Source organism: Phocoena phocoena, chromosome 3, assembly GCF_963924675.1.
Source record: "Phocoena phocoena chromosome 3, mPhoPho1.1, whole genome shotgun sequence".
In the NCBI taxonomy this organism is placed as follows: Eukaryota; Metazoa; Chordata; class Mammalia; order Artiodactyla; family Phocoenidae; genus Phocoena; species Phocoena phocoena.
In genome coordinates, this window is record NC_089221.1 from 591881 (window position 1) to 616214 (window position 24334).

General features: G+C 59.3%; 1 protein-coding gene across 1 annotated transcript; it reads right to left on the reverse strand.

The window, feature by feature from the left end:
* Positions 1-612: 612 nt before the first annotated feature.
* Positions 613-19634, reverse strand: LOC136121692 (probable palmitoyltransferase ZDHHC11B). The gene is given in 13 exon segments (XM_065875625.1): positions 613-678; positions 2859-2949; positions 3263-3399; positions 3522-3605; positions 6849-6931; positions 9300-9332; positions 9335-9433; positions 10345-10469; positions 11490-11591; positions 11983-12158; positions 17287-17508; positions 19262-19344; positions 19421-19634. Coding segments are annotated over 13 exon segments (1515 nt in total).
* Positions 19635-24334: the final 4700 nt, after the last annotated feature.

Sequence of the window (24334 nt, forward strand, 5' to 3'; positions counted from 1 at the left end):
CATCGCGGTGCATGGGCCTCTCACTGTCGTGGCCTCTCTTGTCGTGGAGCGCAGACTCCAGATGCGCAGGCTCAGTAGTTGTGGCTCACGGGCCCAGTTGCTCCACAGCACGTGGGATCTTCCTGGACCAGGGCTCGAACCCGTGTCCCCTGCATTGGCAGGCAGACTCTCAACCATTGTGCCACCAGGGAAGCCCCCTAGTTCAGTGCCTTTACTTGTTATATGACCATCTGAATGTTCCATTTCTTCTTGAATCGGTTTTGGTAATTTGTACCAACTAAGTAGAATGGTAAATCCCTTTCTTAAATAATAAAGCATATTTCAACCTTAGAACACTTACAATTAAGTATAGACAAGTTTAAGAGACCCAAACCCATAATGTTATATTTTTGCATTAGAAAGTCACCTGTGCATTGGTAATTTGGTATTTCATGTTCTTAAATGCCAAAGACAATGTGTTCTCCAGTGCAGGAGAGAGAAAGGTCTCAAGTCTCAGAGTCTTAGAAGATCTGCTTGCTCTTAGGAGTTGAGCTTGCCTCGTTCTCCCCTGTTGGCCGCCGAGTGGATACAATAATGTGTCCAGGAGACTCTTAGTGAGATTTAACATAATGATCAATGACAAGTGTCCGTCAGAGTGGTGACCACAGGGTCAGGACTGGCGGCAGGTGTCAAATGGGACTGTCACAGGCAAACGGGAACATAGGGTCACCCTGGCTTCAGTGACAGCAGAGAAACCCACAGATGCCTGCTCCTGGCTTGCAGTGAAGTCCACCTTTGGTGGTTGAGTCTGGGGGCGTGGGCAGGATGACACTCTCCATGAAACGTGCTTCCGAACTTCTAGAAGAAGTTGCTAGCGCAAGTGCAAGCAAGGAAAAGGACTGACGACAACCTCACTGCTGCTAAAGGTGGGTGCTGACCCTCTTGCTATTTCTAAATTATTACAAGGACCCCCCTTCTCTGACGCCCTTCAGGGTTTGTGGTGAGATGAAGCTCCTCCACAGCGAAGATAAAGTCACCAGCAACCTTCAGAAACTGGCAGAGTAGTAACGCCTGCTCACAAGTAGCCCACCAGAAACCCCCGGGGCATCTGACCTCTGGGAGGGCCTACAATGAGTCAGCCCTGCGGGCTTGATCCTGCGAAGTTATGGAAATGATATAGCACACAGATCACACTCACACACACACATCACACAGATCACACTCACACACACACACATCACACACACGCATCACACTCACGCATCACACACACGCATCACACACACGCATCACACTCACACATCACACACACGCATCACACACACGCATCACACACACGCATCACACTCACACATCACACACACGCATCACACACACACATCACACACGCATCACACACACGCATCACACTCACGCATCACACACACGCATCACACTCACGCATCACACACACGCATCACACTCACGCATCACACACACGCATCACACACACGCATCACACACATCACACTCACACACACACGCATCACACACACACGCATCACACACACGCATCACACACACACATCACACACACGCATCACACACACAGACTCACACACACGCATCACACACACGCATCACACACACGCATCACACACACATCACACAGATCACACTCACACACACATCACACACACGCATCACACACACACATCACACACACGCATCACACACACACATCACACACGCATCACACACACGCATCACACTCACACATCACACACACGCATCACACACACAGACTCACACACACGCATCACACACACGCATCACACTCACACATCACTCACACATCACACATCACACACACGCATCACACACACACATCACACACACGCATCACACACACACATCACACACGCATCACACACACGCATCACACTCACACATCACACACACGCATCACACACACAGACTCACACACACGCATCACACACACGCATCACACTCACACATCACTCACACATCACACATCACACACACGCATCACACACACACATCACACAGATCACACACACACACACGCATCACACACACGCATCACACACACGCATCACACACACACATCACACACACGCATCACACTCACACATCACACACATGCATCACACACACAGAGACACACACGCATCACACTCACGCATCACACTCACGCATCACACACACGCATCACACACACGCATCACACACACGCATCACACTCACGCATCACACACACGCATCACACTCACGCATCACACACACGCATCACACTCACGCATCACACACACGCATCACACTCACATCACACACACGCATCACACACACGCATCACACACACGCATCACACTCACAGATCACACACACGCACATCACACACACGCATCACACACGCATCACACACACACATCACACACACGCATCACACTCACACATCACACACGCATCACACACACAGACTCACACACACGCATCACACACACGCATCACACACACGCATCACACACACACATCACACACACGCATCACACACACGCATCACACACACATCACACACACGCATCACACTCACGCATCACACACACGCATCACACTCACACATCACACACACGCATCACACACACAGACTCACACACACACAATACAAGCCCCACAGTTAGTTCTGTCCCTCACTTTCTCTTCTATTCCTCACCTACCTTTGTTCCCATGTGAGGGGCATCCCTGGGAACAACATCAATGCTTCAATTCATCAAACAAGCAATTCCAAATACTGCTCTGCCCTCATTCTTGGAGGGCCTAAGACCCACCTTCGGCTCTGACCCCCGTCGTGAGTCTCACACTGGTGGCCGTGGGCTTACCTTTGATGACGACGTGTCCTCTGGCTTTACGGTGGCGGAGCACAGACTCAGGTGCATGGAAGTTGGCAGGAACTCCTTGGGCTTCTTGCTGCTAGGATGGGGCAGGGGGAGGGAAGACTGAGGTCAGCGAGGAGGGAGCTGGCTGGGGGCAGGAGCGCATGCGGGGCGGGTAAGGCTGCAAAGCCTCACACCAGCGTCAATGCTGCCGTTTCCTCCTTAGAGCAGCAGCCCTGGGAGGCCGTGGGAACGCTCGATGTAAAGCAGCCTGCAGGGGCTGTGCATGTAAAGGACCATGACTGCTTGCCGGTGGGATGCCAGGAAGGCGGGCTTCGCCCCACTGAGCCCCCCCCACGGACAGCTACACTTGCCAGTCTGTGAGCAGCAGCGGTGCAGGGGCTCTTTACAAGCGCATGGTGACGTGCCTCGGGGCCACAACATTGCCACTCTGTGGCACTTTCCCGCAGAGGCTCCAGGAAACGAATATGGGAGGCTTGTCTTTGATGCCCAGGTAGGTCAGTGTCATCACACGGACCTCCACAAACTGAGGAACATGGAAGAGGGAAGTCGGGGAGGTTTGAAGCACGAGGAGGACTCGGCCCTCCACTACCGACTTAGAGATGGAGCGTGAGGACGGGACGGGCTCTGTCAACATTCCAGACCCACCGTCTGCAGAGGACGCAGCCCCAGGAGCCCTGGCGGCTCCGTGTGAAATGCCGAGCAGAGCCCGATGCGCCCGCAGGCGTGTGACTGCGGGAACCGAGTTCACGCGTCGTCTTTGCCACTAACTCTGTGGGGATTTGCTGTGTAGCAATGGGAACTGGCACAGGCCACGCCTCTAAAATCAGACAGGAAGTGTCTGCCTGTGTGTGGTCCTGCCCCCACTTGTATGTTCATCCTAGCTGGTCAATTTCTATCGATATAATCCATTCTATTTACTGTTCCACGGCAAGCAAACAGTCCAGGAGAGAAGAAGCACTCCCAGTAAACTGGTCTGATAACTGCTACTAGAGACACACTTTACAAAGTCCCACAGTGTTTTCCACCAAAACACGCCTGTGAGACACTTCAGTGTCTTGTGATTTAAACATATTCCCGGGTTTCTAGGACCTACTTCAGCAAACTCCCCCAAATCGGGCTGTGTCTACTCGTTAACTGTTAGGTTGACTCCCAGGTCACCCCAGGAACATTTCTGCAGCAGAAAAAGGTCATTGGTGTTTTATTGCCCATTGGGTCTGGAGGGCTTGTAAACTTGTATTTTGTTGTATCACACTTCTCACACAATCAACCCTTTCAATAAAGGGATGCAGAAGTAAAGATTAGATTGAAAATAAAGAATAGTATTCCAAAAATGAGGAAGACGGTACATTCCAAAGATGGCATGATTTATATTCATAAAAATCATTATTTTTTTCTGTTAACAAAGTTCACAATATATGGAGCTTTTAAAAAAGACTTCTAAAGAGTTCTACAATATGATTATAATTTTAGAAAAAAACCCATCATGGGCTTCCCTGGTGGCGCAGTGGTTGAGAGTCCGCCTGCCGATTCAGGGGACACGGGTTCGTGCCCCGGTCCGGGAAGATCCCACATGCTGCGGAGCGGCTGGGCCCGTGAGCCATGGCCGCTGAGCCTGCGCGTCTGGAGCCTGTGCTCCGCAACGGGAGAGGCCACAGCAGTGAGAGGCCCGCGTACCGCAAAAAAGAAAAAGAAAAAGAAAAAAACCCATCATGTATATAATGCACACAAAAAATATTTAAAAGGAAGACCTAAAAGATACTAATCAAAATGCCAACAGTGGCACTTGGTGGAGGTGGGCAAGAAGGGATGTTCATATTTACACTGGGAAGTTTTGCAGTTTCCAAATTTTCTATAATGAATACGCATTGATTAGGCAATCTGAAAAAAAACTAGGTTTTTGTCTTGTTTAGGTTTGGTTTTAGAGTTAAGGATACCATGCTGATTCCAGCTAGGTTTCTATCATTCTTGCCAGAAAGCAATAAAAGAAAAAATATTCTTAGATTTTATTTAAAGGACCATAGACACTTGAAAGTGAAATTCAAAATGACTTAGATTTTCACAATACCAGTGCCAATCAGGTTTGTAATAAGTTTAGAAGAAAAAAAAACTGGGCTATTTGAAAAGGAATGTTCTTTCACACTAAACTATAATGCCCTGATTATTAAACCAAGCAAAAATCTGCAGCAATTCTCAGCTTTGGGGGAATTGACTAATGGTGCACTTCTCCTTTTCTGAGTCTCTCTGCCAGTTGAGCTGTGGCAAGGGAGACGTGAAGCCCTCCAGGACCCCTGGGCCAGTCTTCCCTGCCAGGAACACTGGAGCTTCCCCTGCAGGTTTCTGGGAAGAAGGAGCCTACTAGGGTGTGCCCGGCACTTCCAGCGCACCTCCCCACCCGCAGACTGGCTTCCTGGTTTGTTCCCCACACAGACGCTGAGCTGTGAAGGTGGGGAGGCAGCCTTTGTCCCACCCACGTAAAGTGCACACCTAACGTAACTCCAGTTCAAACTCCAGGTTTCTTGGAACTGCACAAAATGATCTTCAAGTTTATATGGAAAAATAAATACAGGAAAGAATTGTCAAAATAATGAAAAACAAAAATCTTAAGAGAGGCATTCACCTACTAGATATTAAAAGGTAGCTAAATGAAGTCCTGTCGTTAAAACAGCACAGTGCCCTTAGTACACTCAGAGGGACAGACTGGTGTCCAGAAGCAGACAAGCCCAGAGCCTGCGGAAGCTCGGGGTATCAGGAAAACGGCCTTTCGATTTGATGAGGAAAAGCGGGCCATTTAACAAATGAGGTGGTAACCAACAGCTAGGCTGTAATAAAACAACCTTGGCTATTTCAGTAAATACAAAAATAAACAGAAGATGGTTTAAAAACCAAGTGTAAAGAAAGCAAGTAAAAATTACGAAAATATTAGGAAAGCATATGGAGGATGTTCCTTGGGCTAAGAAAGACATTTTAAAGTAAGCCAGTTAAGAGGAGAATATAGGTGCTCTAGGCAGATGACGACTTACCCCTGCACAGGTGATCTCAGGTGGTTATCCAGCTGCTGTGGGAGACAAAGGAAAGTTATAAAATGAAAGCAAGTTGTTGACACTTTCAGTCGATTTGGAGCAGTGGCACCTCAGAGTCTCCCGGGTCCTGGGAAGGGACCTCACAGGAGGGGAGGGGGGGCACCCTTCCCCGCACCCTTACACATGTGTGCGCGTTTCCACTTCTCTTTGGCAAGAGACAGGGAGTGGGGTGACTGGGTCACTGAGACGTATATATTTCACTTTTTAAGAAAACGCCAAACCTCTTCGCAAAGTGATGTAGTTTCACATCCCCACCAGCAATGTGTGAGCCCGCCATCTACAGCCTCGCCGACACTTGCGGCTGGTCTCTTTGATTATGGCCACCCTAATGGACATGTGTGATGTCTCACTGTGGTTTCGTGTTTCCTTTACGATGAATTATGTTGACCCTCTTTTCATCTGCCACCCATAGATCCCCTTTGGTGCAGTGTGTTCAAATCTTTTGCCCATTTAAAAATCTGGGTCGATTTTCTTATAATTGAGTTTTGAAAGTTCCCTACGTTTTCTGGGTACAAGTATCTGATTTGCAAATAATTATCTGCGTCTGTGGCTTATCTTTTCATTTGCTTAATGGTGACCTTTGAAGAGTGAATGTTAGCCTTGATGAGCAGCAGCTGCAGAAACGGGCGACCTGCAAGGAGTCGGCCCTGCTGGCTTGACCTTGTGGAGAGTGAGTTCGGAAATGATACAACACACACACGCACACTACATGCCAGACTCACTCACGTGCACATACAGCCACACACACGTGCCAACACAGAAGCGAAGGACTGTGGCTAAGTGGTCCTAGCTGCAAGGTGACCTTGGGTCTTGCCCCAGCCCTGCATGAACCTGGCTGGTGAAGCAGAGAGACGTCCAGGACCCGTGACAACCCTTTTCTTTGTGGGGTCACATCTCTCTTCACTGCCGGGGGCTTCGAGCTCTGCTGTTTGTCGTTTTGCATTATGTACTCAAATGTGCTCAGCTTCTTGGCCCCTAGAAAGGAGGAAGGAGGCAAGGGGCAGAGTCACCCTCCATCAGCTGCAGAGCGGCCTGCCCTCCGTGGTCCGGGGCATTGGGGGCTGGTTCCCAGGCCACTCCAAGCCCGGCTGGCCTTGGGCCGCGGCCAGCAGTGGCCCACCAGCCCTGTCCCGGGCAGGGGAGCCATGGCCCTGTGTCCCTCACAGGCCCGTAAAGCCAAGGTGGACGGGGGAGGGCTGAGCCCAGCTCCGTTTTAATTAAGGTGAGACACCAGCTCTCACACGTGGCGGAAGGACCCCAGGTTGTTAGAAGAAACTCTCAAACACGTTTGTCAATAGAAAAGCACTATTAACGAAAGCATGCTCTGTGCCCGCTTCACTCGTGTGCCTTCGCGGAGGGGCCAAACGTTCCCTGAAAACTAACAGACGTGAGAACAGAGGGTTGACCATCATTTCTGAAAAGCGAAAAGGGCCACCCACAGAAGCCTATTTGCCGCTCGAGGAGCAGACGGAGGGCCGCCTGCCCTCACAAGGCCCCACAAGGCCCCACAAGGCCCCATAAGGCCCTCACAAGGCCCCACAAGGGCCCACGAGGGCCCGCAAGGCCCCACATGGCCCCGCAAGGGCCCCGCAAGGCCCCTGCAAGGCCCCCGCAAGGGCCCACGAGGCCCCATGAGGCCCCACGAGGCCCCACAAGGGCCCACTAGGGCCCACGAGGCCCCACAAGGCCCCGCGAGGCCCCGCGAGGCCCGCTCGGCTGCTGCCCCCGCGGGGGCCTGAGGCTCAGGACGCCTTCCCCGCCCCCTTCCCTGGGGGCTCCTACAAGGGCTTTTGCTTCGTTTGCCTTGTCTTTCTTGAGTAACTACACACGTTCCCTCAGAACCTGTGTCACACTTTGAGGATGTAAACTTGACCCCGTTTGTATTCTCATGAAAATATTCATTCTCCTGTGTGGGTTTGCACAAACACCACCAAATCCAGACTGTGAGGTGCCCCTGCGTGCCTCCGGCGCCCGCACTTGGTGTGAGGTGCGGCGATCGGACCGCAGTGACGAAGCGGAGGAGGGGACACGGACGCAGAGCCCCACGCGCCCCGCGGCCTGGGGGCCGTGGCCGGAGCCCAGCTGCGCCGGGGAAGGTCCACCTGTGTCCACCGCCTTGCAGTGCCCACCCGCCGGCCCGGGCAGCCGGAGGATCCTTTCCCTCAGCACCTTCCACGGCGCTCTCTCTCCCACTCGCGGCGCCCGGCTCTTCCTTGAGCCTCCAGCCCGAGGGTCTCACTCGATCGCACGCTGAGCGCTCGCCACTGCGCTGAGCCTGGACTGAATTCTGACTCGCCGCCGCGCTGAGTCTGAGCAAGGATGTTAAGTAGATACGTTCTAGGGTACTTTTACTGTAACTGACAACAGCTAAAGCCCAGCGTTTTCCTGGAAATCCATTCTTGGAGGTTCAAAGACCCTAAAAGAAACCCACTCGGTCCTGATTCCAGCACGTCTCCCCCGGTACAGGCCTCCTGTGTGTCCTCACCCTCGGTGACGGTGGCATCACTAGCCCCTGGAACTCCTGTCCTCACACGTCCAGCCGGCCGCCAAGTCCTGTGGGCTTGACTTCTCCAGGCCCCTCCTCACTCCTGCGGACTCACCGCGTCCCCAACAGCTGCAGAAGCGCACAGAGCAGCGCTTGGGCGCGCTCCGCCTGGACAGACGCAGCGGCCCCCGAGACGCACCCCGGCCCCGAGCCCAGGGCCCTGCGGGCCCCGCCGTGCACACAGGAGCTGGGGGAGCCCTCTGGGGCTTCCAGGGTGGGTTCTGCCCTCGTCTCTGGCTCAGCGGGGGATGGTGGGCGCCAGAGCACCGGCACGGCCACCACAGGCCCCTCGCCTTCCCTTCGGGGCCGCAGAGCTTGGTGATGGTTGTGGCTTCCGAACCAAATCTTCACAGGGTGCAGGACAGGCCTCCTCCCTTCGTTTTAAAGGCAGATGGAGCCTGCCCCGGGCAGCTGCCGTGTGGACACGAGAAAACCACCCGTTCTCCCTCAAGCGAGTTTGGTTAGTGGAGACCCCATGGCTGAGTTCAATGCTCTTCATTGTTAGGATTTCTGGTTTTTGCTTCTCTAAATCTCCCTGTTCTTTTCCACAGTGTCCTGTTCCTGCCTCATAGATTCTATTCCTTTCCATCTCTGAACACCTTAACTGACCACTTTTTGAACCTCCTTGATGTTTTCCGCAGGCCTTGGAATAGGACTCAGCCCTCTGCCCCTCGTGGGGTGTTTCTTCTCTTCCTGTCACTTGTCCTTTGTGCTCTGAGCTTGTTTCTGGCGGAGGCTGCCTGCCCGGGGACCCACGTGAACACAGGGCAAAGGCTGGCCAACACGGGGGGCACGCACTCAAGTAGAGGTGGAAAAGGAGGAGGTGGCCGTCAGCAGCCGCGTCAGCGCCCCGATGCCCAGGAAGGCCGGCGTGCCCGTCCTCACGGGGAAGAGCGGAAGGAGCAGGAGCCACGTGTTCTGGTCGGAGACACCTGTGGAGAGGGGGAGAGGCACACGCGTCCAGCTCCTGTGGACAAGGTAGCACCTCTCGTCAGGTGAGTACCTGGGGACGGAGCTTGGCAGTGGCGGAGGGAACACCAGCCTGAGGGAGTGACTCCCTGCCCAGGTGAGCCCCTCCCTGCCCAGGTGAGCCCCTCCCTGCCCAGGTGAGCCTTCTCCCCCTCCCACCCCCACCCCCCCCCCCCCCCCCCCCGCCCAGGTGAGCCCCTCCCCCACCCAGGTGAGCCCCTCCCTGCCCAAGTGAGCCCCTCCCTGCCCAGGTGAGCCCCTCCTGTCCAGGTGAGCACCTCCCTGCCCAAGTGAGCCCCTCCCTGCCCAGGTGAACCCCTCCCTGCCCAGGTGAGCCTTCCCCCCACCCCCCGCCCAGGTGAGCACCTCCCCCGCCCAGGTGAGCCCCTCCCTGCCCAGGTGAGCCCTTCCTCCTTGCCCAGGTGTGCTTTGCCTGACCTAAGTACCCTTGCAGCCCCTCCTGACTGCGGTGGGTATCACGACCCACTTTATGGATCTGAAAGGTAAAGCTGGGAGAGGGTAACTAGGTGCCCAGGTCACAGAGCCTGACCCCAGCGTCCACTGCGCTGCCCCGCTGGGCCCTCCCCACTCTAACTAGAGCTGGAAGGTCAGAGCCACCACCTGAGGCATTTCCAGGATACAGTCCTCTGTGACCCAAGGGGACCTGACACCACAGCCACGCAGCTTCCAACAATTCAGTGAAGAAAAACAGAGAAGGGTCGTGTGCTGGCCAGGGAAGACCGAATTCCAGCTCAAGCGTCTTCACCCCACGACTCAGCCTGGACAGCTGCTCGACCCCGGGCTGCCCTACGTGGCCCCCAAAGGGAAGGGGGCGGGAGGGGAGGCCCAGGCCTGGGCGCGGGGCGGCACATACTCCTATAGTGGGGGTCGGTGCACAGCCCGGCGGGGTTGATGAAGTACTGGGTGAAGACGTACGGCAGCGTGGCGACCATGCACAGCAGTCCGGCCGCAGCTGAGGCCACTGAGCTGAAGAAGTACCTGCGGGAGGGGAGCCTGCTCTGGCGGCTGCACAGCCCGGCCCGGGGAGCCAGGCGGCACGCGTGCCGGGGCCCAGGGCAGCGCGCGCGACCCGGGGTCGCCCCTGCTGAGGGTGCGCCCCGGCCGCCGTCCCGCAGCCCTTCCCCCTCTGGCTCCCAGCCTTTGGGCTTCTCTCTCCTGCTCTCGGGGTGACCGCACAGACCCACGGCTCCACAACACGCACCTGAGATCTCACTCGGTCCTACAGGAGGCCTGAGGAGGGCCCTAACCCTAACGCTAAGCACCCCAGCTCGCAAGAGGGAGACGGAGGCTCAGACACAGGGTGCGACTGGTCCAAGCCGGTCCCTCCCGGGCCCCCTGGTTCAGACCCGGCTCCCTCCCAGCCACCGCCAAGGGCACAGCCGGCCGGGGTACTGACGCCAGCGCCGAGGAGCAGGGCCACACTGCCTTCGAAAGGCACACCCGTCAGGGCTGCGTGCTTCGGTTTTAGACCCAAATCACTGCTGCGCTCTGCGCACAAAAGACACGGAGAATGGTCTTCCCGTCAGAACAAAGAAAGCCTGGGTGGCAATTCCTGGAATACGGTTCCACTAAAACGCCTTCCTTCAGTCTTTCCGCTGTTATACCTTCAACATTTTCAGTGTTAAACAGTGTCTGTAGTTCACCTGAAGTCCCCTTATGCCTGCCCTGAGGTCCTCCCCCAACGCCCCGGATAACCCCGCACAGGCCCCCCCACCCCCCGTCCTGCCGACCCTGCCCGGTGGACATGCGGAGGCGCCCGCCAGGAGAGCCCTTCAGCCAGCTCTGCGCGCTCGGAGCCGCTGTCGGGACTTCCGGCCCCCTCGGTGCTCTGCACGGCAGGGCCACACCTCTCACCCGTCCCCATGGCAGGTGGACCTTGAGGTGCTCTGCCAGTTAGGAGGCCCCTTAAGGAGGCACGTCCCGGAGGAGGCAGGAGCGAGCCGCGTGAGGGTTGAGTGCCGCCCCAGGCCCGACGTCCCGGGTGGGGAGAACCCTCACCAGTAATTCCTGCTCCCCACGCAGTTGTTAAGCTACTTGCAGTGATGGTCGAAGCCTGAGACACACTTGTTGCAGGTGCTACAATGCTTGGCTTTCACAGTCCTGGAAGGAAGGTTGGGAGGGGCAGCCTGTCAGAGCCCCTGTCTGCCTACAGGGCCAACCCCACGCGGTGGGTGCCTTCCCCGGGCGGGCACGGCGGCCACAAGGCGCCAGGGCCTGAGGCCCGGAGGCTGAGTCAGATCCCTCCTGGCCGCCTACTGACACCCCTGGGGCCCTGAGCAGCCCCGGGCTGTGATCCGGTCGGGGGCAGAGGCCTGTGTGAGACCCAAGGCTACAGCGCTCCTGCCCCGGCCTGGCGGGGGGCTGTGTGTCGGGGCCCCCGCTTCTCTGCAAAAGGGGCGGTGCCCATCGGCTGCTGGGGACCAGGTGCGCCTGAGCCCAGCCCACCCCTGCGGGACGGCGCAGGGGGCCCCTCACACAGCCGGGCACTCACACAGCTACCTCGCACAGGTGACAATGCTGCCTCTGGATGACATGTGCGTGTCTGGACCGGTCAAAGGTCGGCACAGTCGGTGAGTAGTTCTTGAGGCGGACGTTGGCGTCGGCCGGATCGATGGAAAGAACAATCAGGTGGACCGAGAGGTGGAAGAGACAAATCCCGCCGGTCACCTGGGGGGAGTCAAGGGACAGCTCGGCCTGCGCGGCACGCGTGAGGGGCCTCTGCTCCGGGCGGCCAGGTGTCCAGGCCCCAGGCAGCCACGGGAGCCTGTGCCTGGCCGGGGATGGGAGTGGCCCCTCTGGCCCCGGCGTGCCCAGCAGAACCCACCCGAGTCCTTTGTCCTTGAGGGACAGAGCAGGGTCCGCTGGAGGCCGTGGCCCCGCAACCCCAGTGGAGCTTCACCGGGACAGCGGGAGAGGCCTGTGTGCGTCCGCGGGCACCAAGCCTGGTGCCGAAGCCGGGTGGTGGAGCTCCTTGGGGCAGGGAGGCCACACTGAGCATGTGTGCCATCAGGAGAAGGAGGGAGGGAGAGAGGGAGGGCTCCAATACCCCCAGTGAGCCTTTGTGGTGAGTGGGCCGGGGCCGTCTGTCTGTCTGTCTCTGTCTCGCTCTCTCCCCCCAGCCAGGAACCCCCAGGCCTACGCCCTCCAGGGCTCCCACGGTAAAATCAGTTCCTCACATCCCACCCTCTCCACCTCCTCTTCAGGGACTGACACACTGTCCCCATGGAAACCAAACAGAAGGGGAGGAAGTGTCGGCCTGGCCTCCCCATCAGCCCTGCCCTGCTTCCCAGGAAGGTTCTGAGCCGGGAGGGTTCGGGTTCACAGGTTCAGCTCCTGCGAGGGCGGCCTGGGCGTGGTGGGGAGATGCCTCTCTCCGCCCACCCACAGGGTCTCGTGGCAAGGCCACATGTGCACAGGGTCTACGGTGCCTGTACAGAGGCCCACCGGCAGTGCAGACTCTGAGCAAGGAGGCCCCTCTTCTGGGGTCCTTCTCAGGCTGCACCGCCGTCGGGGTCCACGGCCTGCTGGCCCTGCCTGTATGCTCAGCCTCAGTGGAGCCGCCCTGGGGCTCTGGGGCTCGTGCTCACAGGCGCGGTCCTGCCTGGACCAAGCATCCCTGCTGCACGGCGAGCCTCAGTGGGGGGCCGGTCTGGCCAAAGCTGCTTGGTCTCCCTTGTCCTCCAGCCTCCAGTGCACACTCAGGGCCCTGGGTGCCAGGCGTGGGGCAACAGAGGCCCGGCCCAGCCAGGGGGCGCAGAGACCACGGTGAGGGCGTGAGAGCCGAGGACCGGCCAGGCCGGGGGACCTACACAGGGAACGGGACTGGCCGGATCCCTCGGTGCCACACAGGGACGCCCTTCCTGTGGCCTGGACCTCCCTGCCCTTGCCGTCCAGCAGACTGAGCCACGCTCCTGTGCAGGGTGTGGGGCAGTGGGAGGTGGTCAGCGGCCAGCCTGCACGGTCCCGTCTGGAGATGCCAGCACGGTCCGGGCTCGCTGGTGCCCCTACGCCCGCTTCCCGAGGCCTGAGGCACAGCCGACGCAGCGCTGTGTGTGTGGCTGCTGAGGTGACGGGAGCGTGTCCCGAGCGCAGGACACAGGCGGGGGCACGGCCCGGGACAGGAGACGTGGCAGGAAGTCGCACTGCGGCCCAGGTGCGGCCCTGCTCTGCAGAGCTAGAGTAGGACTGTCCCCATCAGACGCCGGGGGGCGGGGACCAGGAGGGCAGCTGGGAGGCTGGAGCCCAGTGTGGCCCACGGGTTCTGTCCGCACGTCCACACTCGGCTCCACACGAGACCGCCGCCAGGGAGAGCGGGGGGACAGCAGCCCACGCTCAGACCCTCAGCCTCACGGTGGAGGAGCCCGGGGGCCCAACCCAAGCCTGACAGGCAGCCCTGCGGAGCCCCTAAACCTGCAGGTGCCCGGGGGATCCCGAGACCCAGACGCGGTGGGCCAAGCTGCCACGGCCCCTCAGACGTCAAGCGTCTGCCACAGGTACACGCGTGGGCCCACCTGCCTGCCCGCGTCTGGCTTGCCAGAGACGACCCGGCCATTCCCGCTGTCGTTCACACACTCAGTGGCCGTCACTGAGCCCCCAGAAAAGAAGGTGCCACAGGCGGGGTGGCGCGCCCTCAAGCTGCCAGCTTTCACTTTCGATGTAATTTTATCTCAGGAGCGTCTTAGGTTCAAGTAAATAATAAAAAGAACCCGGTCTGCCGTCTCACTTCCCCTGCAAGGCAGGGCCCCGAGCTGTTCTGAGGACGCAGCGGTCCCCTAGCAACTATCTTTGTTCAGTAAACAAGCAGCACCGGGCGCCAGCCCAGGATGCCCGCCCTGTCACACGGCTGCCTCGCCGGTCCTGCCGCGGGAGGGCGGGGCCCCCGCGGAGCTGCCTCCCCCCGCCGCCCGGGTCCCAGAGGAGCCCCACCCCGCCCGGTGCTTTCCGCACGCCGAGGGCGGCCAGGCTCCTGCGCGGTGACCCCCACGCTGCTCCTGCAGCCTTGCTGACGCTTCCCTGTCTCCACCGGGCCCACGGAATGCCACACGCGGCCCTGACCCGGGACCCTGCCCTCCCTGCTCCTGGGTCCCTGCAGGCGCCGAGGGACGCTGGCGCCCCCTAGTGGCCATAGCATGGCGCCCAAGTGCGGCTGCCGTGGCCTGAGGAACATCGCCGGGGCAGTGGCGGGTCTGGGGGGCAGGAAACTGGACCAGAAAACATGTCCTGAAGGTCGTCTGAGCTCTGAACAGACAGGGACGCCATCCTGCATCCACCGCTTGGGACAGGCAGGAGGGGGCCACACAGACTGGGTGCCGAGCCACCCAGAGGCAAGGGGCCCACCAGGGGACCAGGCCTCTGGGAAGAAATGGCCGTCCATGTGGGACGGGGTGCACTTGACCCCGGGGCTCCTTGCTGTGCGCAAAGCCGGTAAGCGCTCACGGTGGCTACTGGACAAAGCACCCGGGGACACTCAGAAAGGCTCCAAGGGCCAAGACTCAGCTAAGTTTTGGGTCAAAAGAGAATGAAGACACAGCATCATAGCCAGCACATAAGCAAAGACCCACAGGTGAGGCTGAACGGTGTCCCCAAAACATGGTGAAGTCCTAACCCCAGGAACTGTGGATGATTTTACTTGAAGGTGGGGTCTTTGCAGATGATCAAGTTAAGATGAGGTCCTTATGGTGGGTCCTGATCTCACAGGACTGGTGTCCTTAGAAGAGGAGAAGATCAGGCCTCAGACACGCACAGCGGGACAACCCTGTGAGGACGCAGAGGTGGCGGCATCTAAAGCCAAGGGATGCCTGAGACCACCAGAGATGGGACAGGTCCTGGGAACTTCAGAGGCAGCATGGCCCTGCCAAACCAGCTTGGACCTCTGGCCTCCGTCTTTGTGCCTCTGTGCCTGTGTGTGTGTGACAGAGCGGGTGTCCATATGTGTGGCTGGTTTGTGACTCGTGCAGTGTATGTATATTTGTGTGTGTGTATCTGTGTGTTTGTAGGTCTGTGTGTGCTTGCACCTACGGGGAAACTTATAGCTTCAGATACGACAAAAAGAAAAAAGGTCTAAAATCAATGGCCTAAGTTTCCACCTCAAGAAGGTAGAAAAAACAGAACTTCCCTGGTGGTCCAGCGGGTAAGACTCTGCGTTTGATCCCTGGTCGGAGAGCTAGATCCCGCATGCCGTAACTAAGAGTTCACTTGTTGCAACTAAGAGATCCCACGTGCCACAATGAAGATCCCACGTGCCACAGCAAAGACCTGGCACAGCCTAAATAAATAGATAAAAATCAACCTTAAAAGAAAAAAAGAAGGTAGAAAAAGAGGAAATTAAAGCCACAATACGTTGAAAATAAATAGTAAAAATAAAAGTCCAAAAGCAGACTCTTTGAATAATCGATAAAAGCGAGAAACCCTAGGAAGACTGATGCCACTGCTGAATGGCATCACGACAGATCCTACAGGTAACAGGAAATAGTGCGAATAATTTTATTCCAAGAAATTTGACAATTTAGACAAAATACTAAAATTTCTTGAAAAACATGACTTGCCAAAACAGAAGATGAAACAGAAAAGCTGAAGAGCTCTTTTCCTATTAAGGAAATGGATCATCGCAAACATTATCACAAAGAAATCTATCTCTATGACCTCGAGGGGCAAAAAATGGGCCTCATCTGAGTGAGAGGCACTCCAAGCAGATGCCCTGGTTTTTCTGACTGATTGAGGCTATGGGGGGCCTTTGGGGCTCAGGGGGGCCCCACCTCTGCAAAATGACAAGTGTCAATCTTGGTAACTTCCCATGGGATTTTTAAGGTGAGATAAGAAGAATGGTGGCGTGGAGACAAAAGTCTTCGTCAGATGCAAACTGGGGCATTCCAGTGAAATTTCATGATGTCTGGGATTTTTAAAGATACTCAGTGTATGTGTGTGAGATATGAAACAACACTGGCAAAATCTTAACTGTTGAAGCTGAGTATCTGGTAGTTGGGGTCCATCACACTGTTCTCTCCACTTCTTCAAAACTGAAAGACGCCATGATAAGGGGCTGGGAGGCCCCGGGAGACCGAGGGCCCTTCTTGGTCCTGCCACCTCCCTCGCGCCCGAGCCCCACCACTTACACACACCTGGCCAGGGGCAAGGGGCAGCCTAGGAGAAGAGGCAGGCAGTGTAGCCACAGGTGAAAACACCCCACTCTTAGAAGCTGGTTCCAACACCCACTTCGCAGCAGCCCAGCCTGTCCACTGGCTGTAATGTGTGGCGACCCTCAGTGTGAGGGCCGAGGTTCCTGGTGGAGTCCCGCGCCACCCTGACGCACACCCCAGCATTCAGAGCAGACGTCTCTCGCCCAGAACACAGCCACCCCAGGTTATCACAGACGTCAGCGCCTCGGCTCCACATACTTGACACTCGCGGGGGCACGCGAGCTCTTCAAGTCCTTATTCAATCCCATCATTCCTCTTGGACAACACAGACTGACTGATTAGCCATGGTTGGGAAAGTGCGTGGCCTGTCTGCGGCTCCCCCACTCCTGGGGTCTCTGTCTGCCCGGGACCCTCCCACCCCTGCTGCCGGCTGGGCACCCTCTCCCTGCCCCAGCACTGGTGGGCACTTGTAGCCCAGACCCCGAGCCAGCGGCTGCCTGGAGGACAGCTGTGGGGTTTCCAGCACTGTGACAGTGGGAGCCGGGGCAGAGGACGGGTCTGACCACCTCCAAGGGCGGCCCGGAGCCAGGCCTGCTGGAGGCCCCTCTGGGAGCCCCGCCCCCCCTTAGACGACAGCCATGCCCCCAGTCAAAGGATACGCTGTAGGCAATGTATCTCCACTCGGGTGGCAGGAGGGGAATGAAGATGCCAAAGGTGGTGAAGACCACAGTGAGGAACACGATCCACGCCACGATCTGCAAGTAGTGGACGGGCTGCGACCAGCCACTCACCCTGGACCGCCGGGGGGGCACAGTCTTTGTGCTCCTCCTGGACGCGGTTCCTGGCAGGAGGAGCCTCGAGATCCTGGCCCAGAACGCCATCTGCAAGACAGGACGGGGCATGGCAGGCCATGGGCTCCCGCCCTCGTGGCCCGGGGACTCTGGGGGCGGGACCCACGGCCCAGCATCGCCCGGGGCCCCGGTGACATCACAGCTGTGGAAAACAGCTCTTGGGGGGGTGTGGCCCCCAGGATGAGGAACGAAGGGCACCCCCCTACCCCCCACCATGACCGCAGGGCGGGCAGCTACCAGCCCCTCATGGCCTGGGGGCCACTTGCAGCGATGAGTCCGGGGGCTGGTTTACGGATGCACACGCCCCATCAGAAGACTCATGGGATACAGGGGACCCGGTGAGGAGAAGGCCCCCGCCCCCGGGGAAACCGAGAGGGGAGCAGGAAAAGCCAGCTTTAGCTGGTGTGATCATGTGACACTTTCATCCACCAGAAATCCTGCAGGTTTCCTCTGTGGCAGGAGAGGCCACATTTCCAGAGTCCTGTGTTTTTCCTTCCACAGGGACAGGCCCTCCGGGGGTGGGAGGGAACCATGGCCCTTCCGGCCAGTCAGGTGGGCAGGGCCACAGGGAAAGGGAGGGACGTGGCCAGGGTGGCTGTCGGGTGTTTGGGGGTGTTGGAGGGGGGAAGGATGTTAACAGCTGTTACAGGTGGAACTTTGAGGTCAGAAGGCCCTGTGCACAGCCTTCATTGTCTTCAGAAAGAAGTGCACAGAAATATAGCTGATATTAATGTGTTACTTTAGGAAGAGACAGAAATGTTGAAAAATATTCTAAGACCGTTTTTTCTGTGAGCTGTGACTTCCCCTTGGGGATTGTCCTAAGAGCAGGTTTCAGCTGCTGGCCACAGCTTTTGGTCATCTGCTCTGGTCTTCTGGATGTGACGCCGTGTGGACATCGGGACGCAGCAGCCCTGAGTTTGCGTGGGTTTCACGAGCATCTAATAGCACATTTGTACAACACGACAAAGGCACCAGGGGTTCAGAACCCAGAAAGGCAGGCTTGGTATTGAAACATTCCCAGATGAAAGCATTCAGACGGAAGGGCCAACTAACAGAAAAGATGTTGCCAAAAATGAAACTCCAGTCACGTGGAAGGCCACATCAAGGGGTTACTGCAGATCTTGAAACAGAGACGTGTGGAAGGGATAATTGTGAGAGCAAATTTAAGTGACACAGACACAATGTCTGTCTGTCAGGGTTTCCAGAAGAGGAAAAGGAAGAGGGCGTAAGAGAAGAAACAAAGAAAAAAAGTGAAGCAATGTCCGTAGTGCAAGGAGATTTAAGACTTTAGCCCTAAATTATACTCCAAGAACCAGACAGTGGAAAAAAGAATGTATCTATGGTGGTGAAAGTGAGAACTTCGAGGACACAGAGTCCTACAGGTCTCCCGGAAGAAGAAACAATGAGATTACCTACGACACGATGTAACTGGCATTTATAAAGTTCAAGTGTTGAGTCTTCTGTCCTGAGATGGACCAGCCAGCCTGTCACTGAAGGTGACACAGGGCAAGCCCCCGGGAGGCGTGGAGACTCAAGCGCACCCACTCACCTCCTCCCAGAGATCTTCCGAAAAGATTTACTCCATCAGATCTGAGAGTCACCCTGACACCCCGGGCACCTCAAGTTCAGAATGCAGGGCCGAGTGGGTGGGTCTTCAGTGAAAGCCGGGGCCACGGCGCTGGCCGCGCGGACACCCGCCAGCCCGTCAGCAGGCCTGCCATGTGGTGGTGCGAGGTGGCGCCCGGGACCCCCGACCCCGACCCAGGGCCTCCTGCATGCAGACCTGGCAACCGTGGCCAAAGTCCTTCCTCTCCGGGCCCCGCGCTGGGACGTCGGGGTCAGCTGGGTTGTTCCGACCAAGAGGACCTGGGGGAGGAGAGAGCAGACGGGGTGGAGGGGCCGCGGCCCATGCTCGTCCCGCGCCTCTCCTCGTGAGCCGCACCCTGCGGCCGAGGGGACACGCGGGGTGACGAGAGCCACGCAGGGCCGCGAGCGCTCGTCATCCGTAGAATGTTCACGTGGGGCCGAGCCCTCTGCCCCAGGACGGGACTGTCCCCGCCTTCCTGTCCGGCTCCACCTCTCACCGCGGCCGTGGCTCGTCCTGCAGGCTCCTCTCCACTCAGCACCCCGCCAGGCGCCAGGTCCCCCGCCGCCATGGCCACCGCTGCACGGCGCAACTGGAACCCCTCAGGCCCAGCGACCGGCGCGGCGACAGGCTCTCCTGCCCCGCCCGTCCTGAGACACGGCTCCACGCTGCTGCTGCACGCGGACACACACGCGCACGCACACACGCGCACGCACACACGCGCACGCACACAACACGCGCGCACAGCACACAGCACACACGCCACACAGACACACCGACACAGCACAGCTCTCAGCACAGCTGCACACCCTCAGGTTTCTGGGCTCGCTCCTCACTGCTCGGTGTTCTCCGGGCTATTTCCGGGCCGGGGCCCTGGGGCCATCTCCTGCCCCTGCCCACCCTGGTAACAGCCGCCGCCTCCCTCCGTGCCCTGTCCTGGCGCCACCTCCCCTGGGTCATTCTGGCTTCACTACAGGGCAGACCGCTGGTGTTGGGCTCAGGAAATTAGCCCTGTTTGGGGCATAATGGTGCCTGGGTCCACTTTTTGCCCCACTTTGGTTCCTGCGTCTCGTTTTCCATCTTCCCTGGGGCTCCAGTCTGTGTTTGGTGCTGGGATGACCCGTAAGGTCATTGTCACCTCCGGGCCCCCGACACGACCATGGCCAAGATTCACAGGCCATGGTTGCCATGGGAGCAGGGGGGTCCCAGGTCTCCTGACTCACCTGTCCGCAGTGCAGACAGAGCCCCTCCCACCCTGTCCCCAGTCTGTTCCCACCCCATCCACACTGTCCCCACCCCGTCCGCACCCCGTCCCCACCCTCCCCGGAACAGGGCATCGGGCTGGCTGCACGCTGCGTCCTGAGCCAACCACGACCTCTGTGAGCACGTTTTCTGACCGTCCCCCAGCACAGATCCTGGCAGCTTCTGGACCCGTGTCTCACCCGCGTCCCACGTGGTCCTGGACTCCCTGCAGACGGAGGGGCGAGGCACCCGCCTTCCCCGCAGCCGGACGCGCAGCCAGAACACACTCTCCTCACTCCTCTCACGGTTCGCAGGTCCTGGATGAGCGGGAACGCAAGGTGCCTCTCACTCAGCCCAAGCCCATGTGAGGGGAGCCGGGTCTCCTGGCAACACTAAATGGACACCCAAGATGTGTCGCAAAGCCGGGGCCCCGCCCCCGGTACGCATCACCAGCTCTAGGGGAGGGGCAGGGCGGCACACGGGCAGGCCCAAGAGACCCTCAGGAGGGACCCTCACCACCCGTGCCTGAGCCTGGAGAACTTCAGCGCTCGGTGAAAAGGCGGTGGGCTCGTGCCCCCGACCCACTGCTTCAGCAGCTCACGCCGGGGGAGGCCAGGGTGTCCATTACAACCTCGTCCTCACACTTGACCCAGGAGCCGAGACTCCAGGCTCTGTCCAGGGTGTGGGCGCCTCTGTCTGGGCTGTGCTCCCCGAGCCTGACGCCCCGGGTGCCCCCTTGAAGGCCACGGAAGGGCCACAGCAGGGGCAAGTAGGGGAGCACGGGGCATGTGGACACAGTGCCGAGTGGGCAGCTCAGGCCACAAGGATGGCCAGCCCACTGGCTCAGGGCCTCTCCTCTCCCACCGCCCTTCGCCACATCATTTCGATTCCTAAGCTCCAGAAAGTCCTGGTTCCTGAGTGTGGTGTCCAAGGACTCCTATCCGAAGGCCCTGAGTGCGGCCAATCACCAATCGCGATCCTTCCTTGGTGGGGACAGGGAGGGTGGACAGGGACATGTCCCCTCTCCGTCCACAGAGGCGGCCTCTCGCAGGCTCCAGCCGCCCGCGCCCCACGCACCTTCCTGGGGAGTCACGGCGCCGGGCAGGCCGGGCGCTGGAAAGCTGACTTCCTCCAAGCAGTGTGGCGGCCCTACTGCCGGGGCCTGCGGGGACGGCTGGGTCTGGTGCAGATGGACGGAGGCACGAGTGGGGGAGCCGGCAGGTTACGAGGCCCCCTGGGTGGGGCTGGGGCCGGTTAGGAGAGGGGGGCTCCTCCGCGGGTCAGGGACCCTCTGCTGGGCCAGCAGCAGAGACGGAGGCTGACTCTGCTGTTGGTCAGCCCTGTGCCCCAGCCTGACCGGCCCCTCCCCGCTCACCTGGTGTCCATTCCCTCAAACTGCAGTGCTGCCTTTGACCCGACGGCACTGTCCTGGGAGCACCGCACCACCGGGATGAGGATGCCCATCCTGGAAATCCCGGCTGACCACAGCCGGCAGGGGCGTGGGGGGCCACAGGCCTCCCGGGATCGCCCACCTGGGGCCCCAGGGAATGAGGGGCTGCAGGCTGCTTCCAGGGCCTCTGCGCGCGGTGCCCGCCGTGAGCGGGCCCAGGCTGGCACCTCCACCCAGAACGCACTTCCCAGGGAGGCGGGCGCCAGGACGGGACCAGGCAGCCCCAGGGCAGACCATCAGGCCGCCCGAGCAGGGTGTGATCGCCAGAATCCAGCCCGCCGTGCAGTAGAGGCCGCGGGCTGTGGCGAGCGTCCGAGCCGTGAGCTCTGGTGACTGAAGGCACAGCTCGGCCCCGCAGACAGCGTGGCGCTTACTCCGTGCCCTCCCTCTCCCAAGGTCCGGGCCCTGGGAGCCCCGCGGCAGCCACAGCTCCTGCCTGCAGCAGGCATCGCCCGGGCTGCTGGTCAGCGTGTCCTCACGGCTCTTCAGAGTGCTTTCTGGTTAAGAGGAACGTCCCCACAGCCTCCTGCACAGAACACGCTTCTCCAGAAACACACGTGAGGCCGGTGACCGGTGCAGGGGAGTCCGCACCCTCGGGGTTTGGGGGGCTGATGACCTCAACACCAAGTGCCCCCCAAGTCCAGCCGGCCCCAGAGCATCGCCCGTGACTCTGAAGGAGGCCACCTGGGACTGAGGGGCAGGCGCTCACCTCCCAGGGCACCCCAAGTCTGCAGTCGTGAGGGCCTCCCGACTGGCCCAGGGTGCAGTGAACTCAGCTGCTCACACTTTGGAGAAATGACCCTCCTTCAGGGGCATCGCTGCTCCATGGAACAACTGTAAAAGCTACAAACTCGGGGCCCGCTCGCCACGTGAACATGCACAGCCACGATCCTCGGCCGGGGCAGCCAGGCCTCTCCACACCTAAACCCACCTCGGCCCGCTCCTGTCCCCAAACTGCTGCGTCGTCCCCTCCCCGACCCAGACCCCCCACCTGGTCTTCACGGAGGGATGGATCAACAGGCCTGGAGTTCGGGGCACTCACGCTCTTGTGATAAGTAGCGCTCTGTAAGCCTGCCTGTGCGCACCCGGGACAGGAAAGCGGCCCTCACTGGGAGGGTCTCCAGCCCAGGTGGGGGCCGAGGTGGGCGCGGAGGGGGAGTGGCCACGCCTGAGACGGCGGCGGGCGGAGCACGGGGCAGGTGCGGGCGCTGGCACAGTGCCCACCGGCGCACGCACGCGCCCCTCACAGGCCTTGTTCTAAGGGAAGCTTCCAGTAGAAAAGCGCTGTAGATGACGGACGCTGGCCATGCCGCACTGCCGCCCAGGCGGCCTCCAGAAGCAGCCTTTTGTTTTCTCTCTCCGGGGAGTCAACAGTCCCCCATGAGGCCTGCAGCCAGCCCCCTCCGCCCCAGCCAGCTGGGCAGTTACTCTGACCAGGAGTGCCTGCGCGTCTCGGCTGGGATCCTGCCGGCTTCCTTAGGCAGAGGGCCTGGCACGGAGGCCCCAGGTCCCCTGGCTTCATGGCCGCGACACCCCCAGGAGGGTCTGTGGCGAGGGCAGGTCACCCGCAGGGCCCCACTAACACCTACTACAACATGGATGACCCTTGAAAGCTGTGCTGAGAGAAGCCAGGCCCAAAAGGCCGCAGAGTGCGTGATTCCACTTGAACACAATGTCCAGGGCAGGGACGTCCGCGGAGACCGAACGCAGAGTGGTTTCCAAGGGTGGGAGGAGGGGGACCTGGGGGTGGCGGCCAATTGGTGGTTTCCTTTCGGGGTGATGGAACGCTCTGAAATTTGAGAGATGGCGGTTTACGAAAACACGGGGGCCTTGGTCGGAGGGCCCTCCTTCCCAGCGGGCATGCAGCTCCGAGCGGCAAGGCGTCCGTCTGGTGAGTGCGGGTCCCTGGGACACCCTGCCGCGTGCACCAAGGCACGGGTCCCACCTCCTGTGTTCACAGCTGACACGGCCATTGTGGTGGAGACCACGCCCTCAGGGGAGTCTGGGCTCCAGGGACTCATACTGTGTCTCGGTGGCCTTGCCCTCATGTGCTATAACCCACGCCACGCTGGCGTCTACTGGAGAACTCCGGCTGCGGGCCAAGGAGAGGCCACGCCCGCGGGGCTGCACCGTGGGGACCCCGCCTGGGATGCGCAGGGGTCCCGGCCTCCTGAGCCCTGCTGGGGGCAGAGCCCACTGCCATCCCAAGGGTGGAAATCCAGATCCTGCCCCTCCCGGCCTCCCCACAGCTGGGGCGGTGGCTGAGGTGGGGGGCTGGGGGGCCCTGCAGGGCACTGGAGGGCCAGCCACAGGGTTCGGGCCCGGCTCTGCGGCCGGGCTGCGGCCCTGTGTAGGCAGGGAGGACGGCTGCCCTCCAGCCTGCCCCGGGCGTCTGCTCCGTACCAGCCCTGCTGATAAACTCACAGCAGCCACAGCTGCTCCTGACGCTTCACCTGTGAGATGCCTCGTGCTCCCCTTTCCCCGGTGCTCACGGGGATCCTCGTCTGTCCAGACAGCGAGGCAGCCAGCCCTGCTCCCTGGCCTCTCGGCCACACGCCTCTCTCCCAGGACTGACCCTG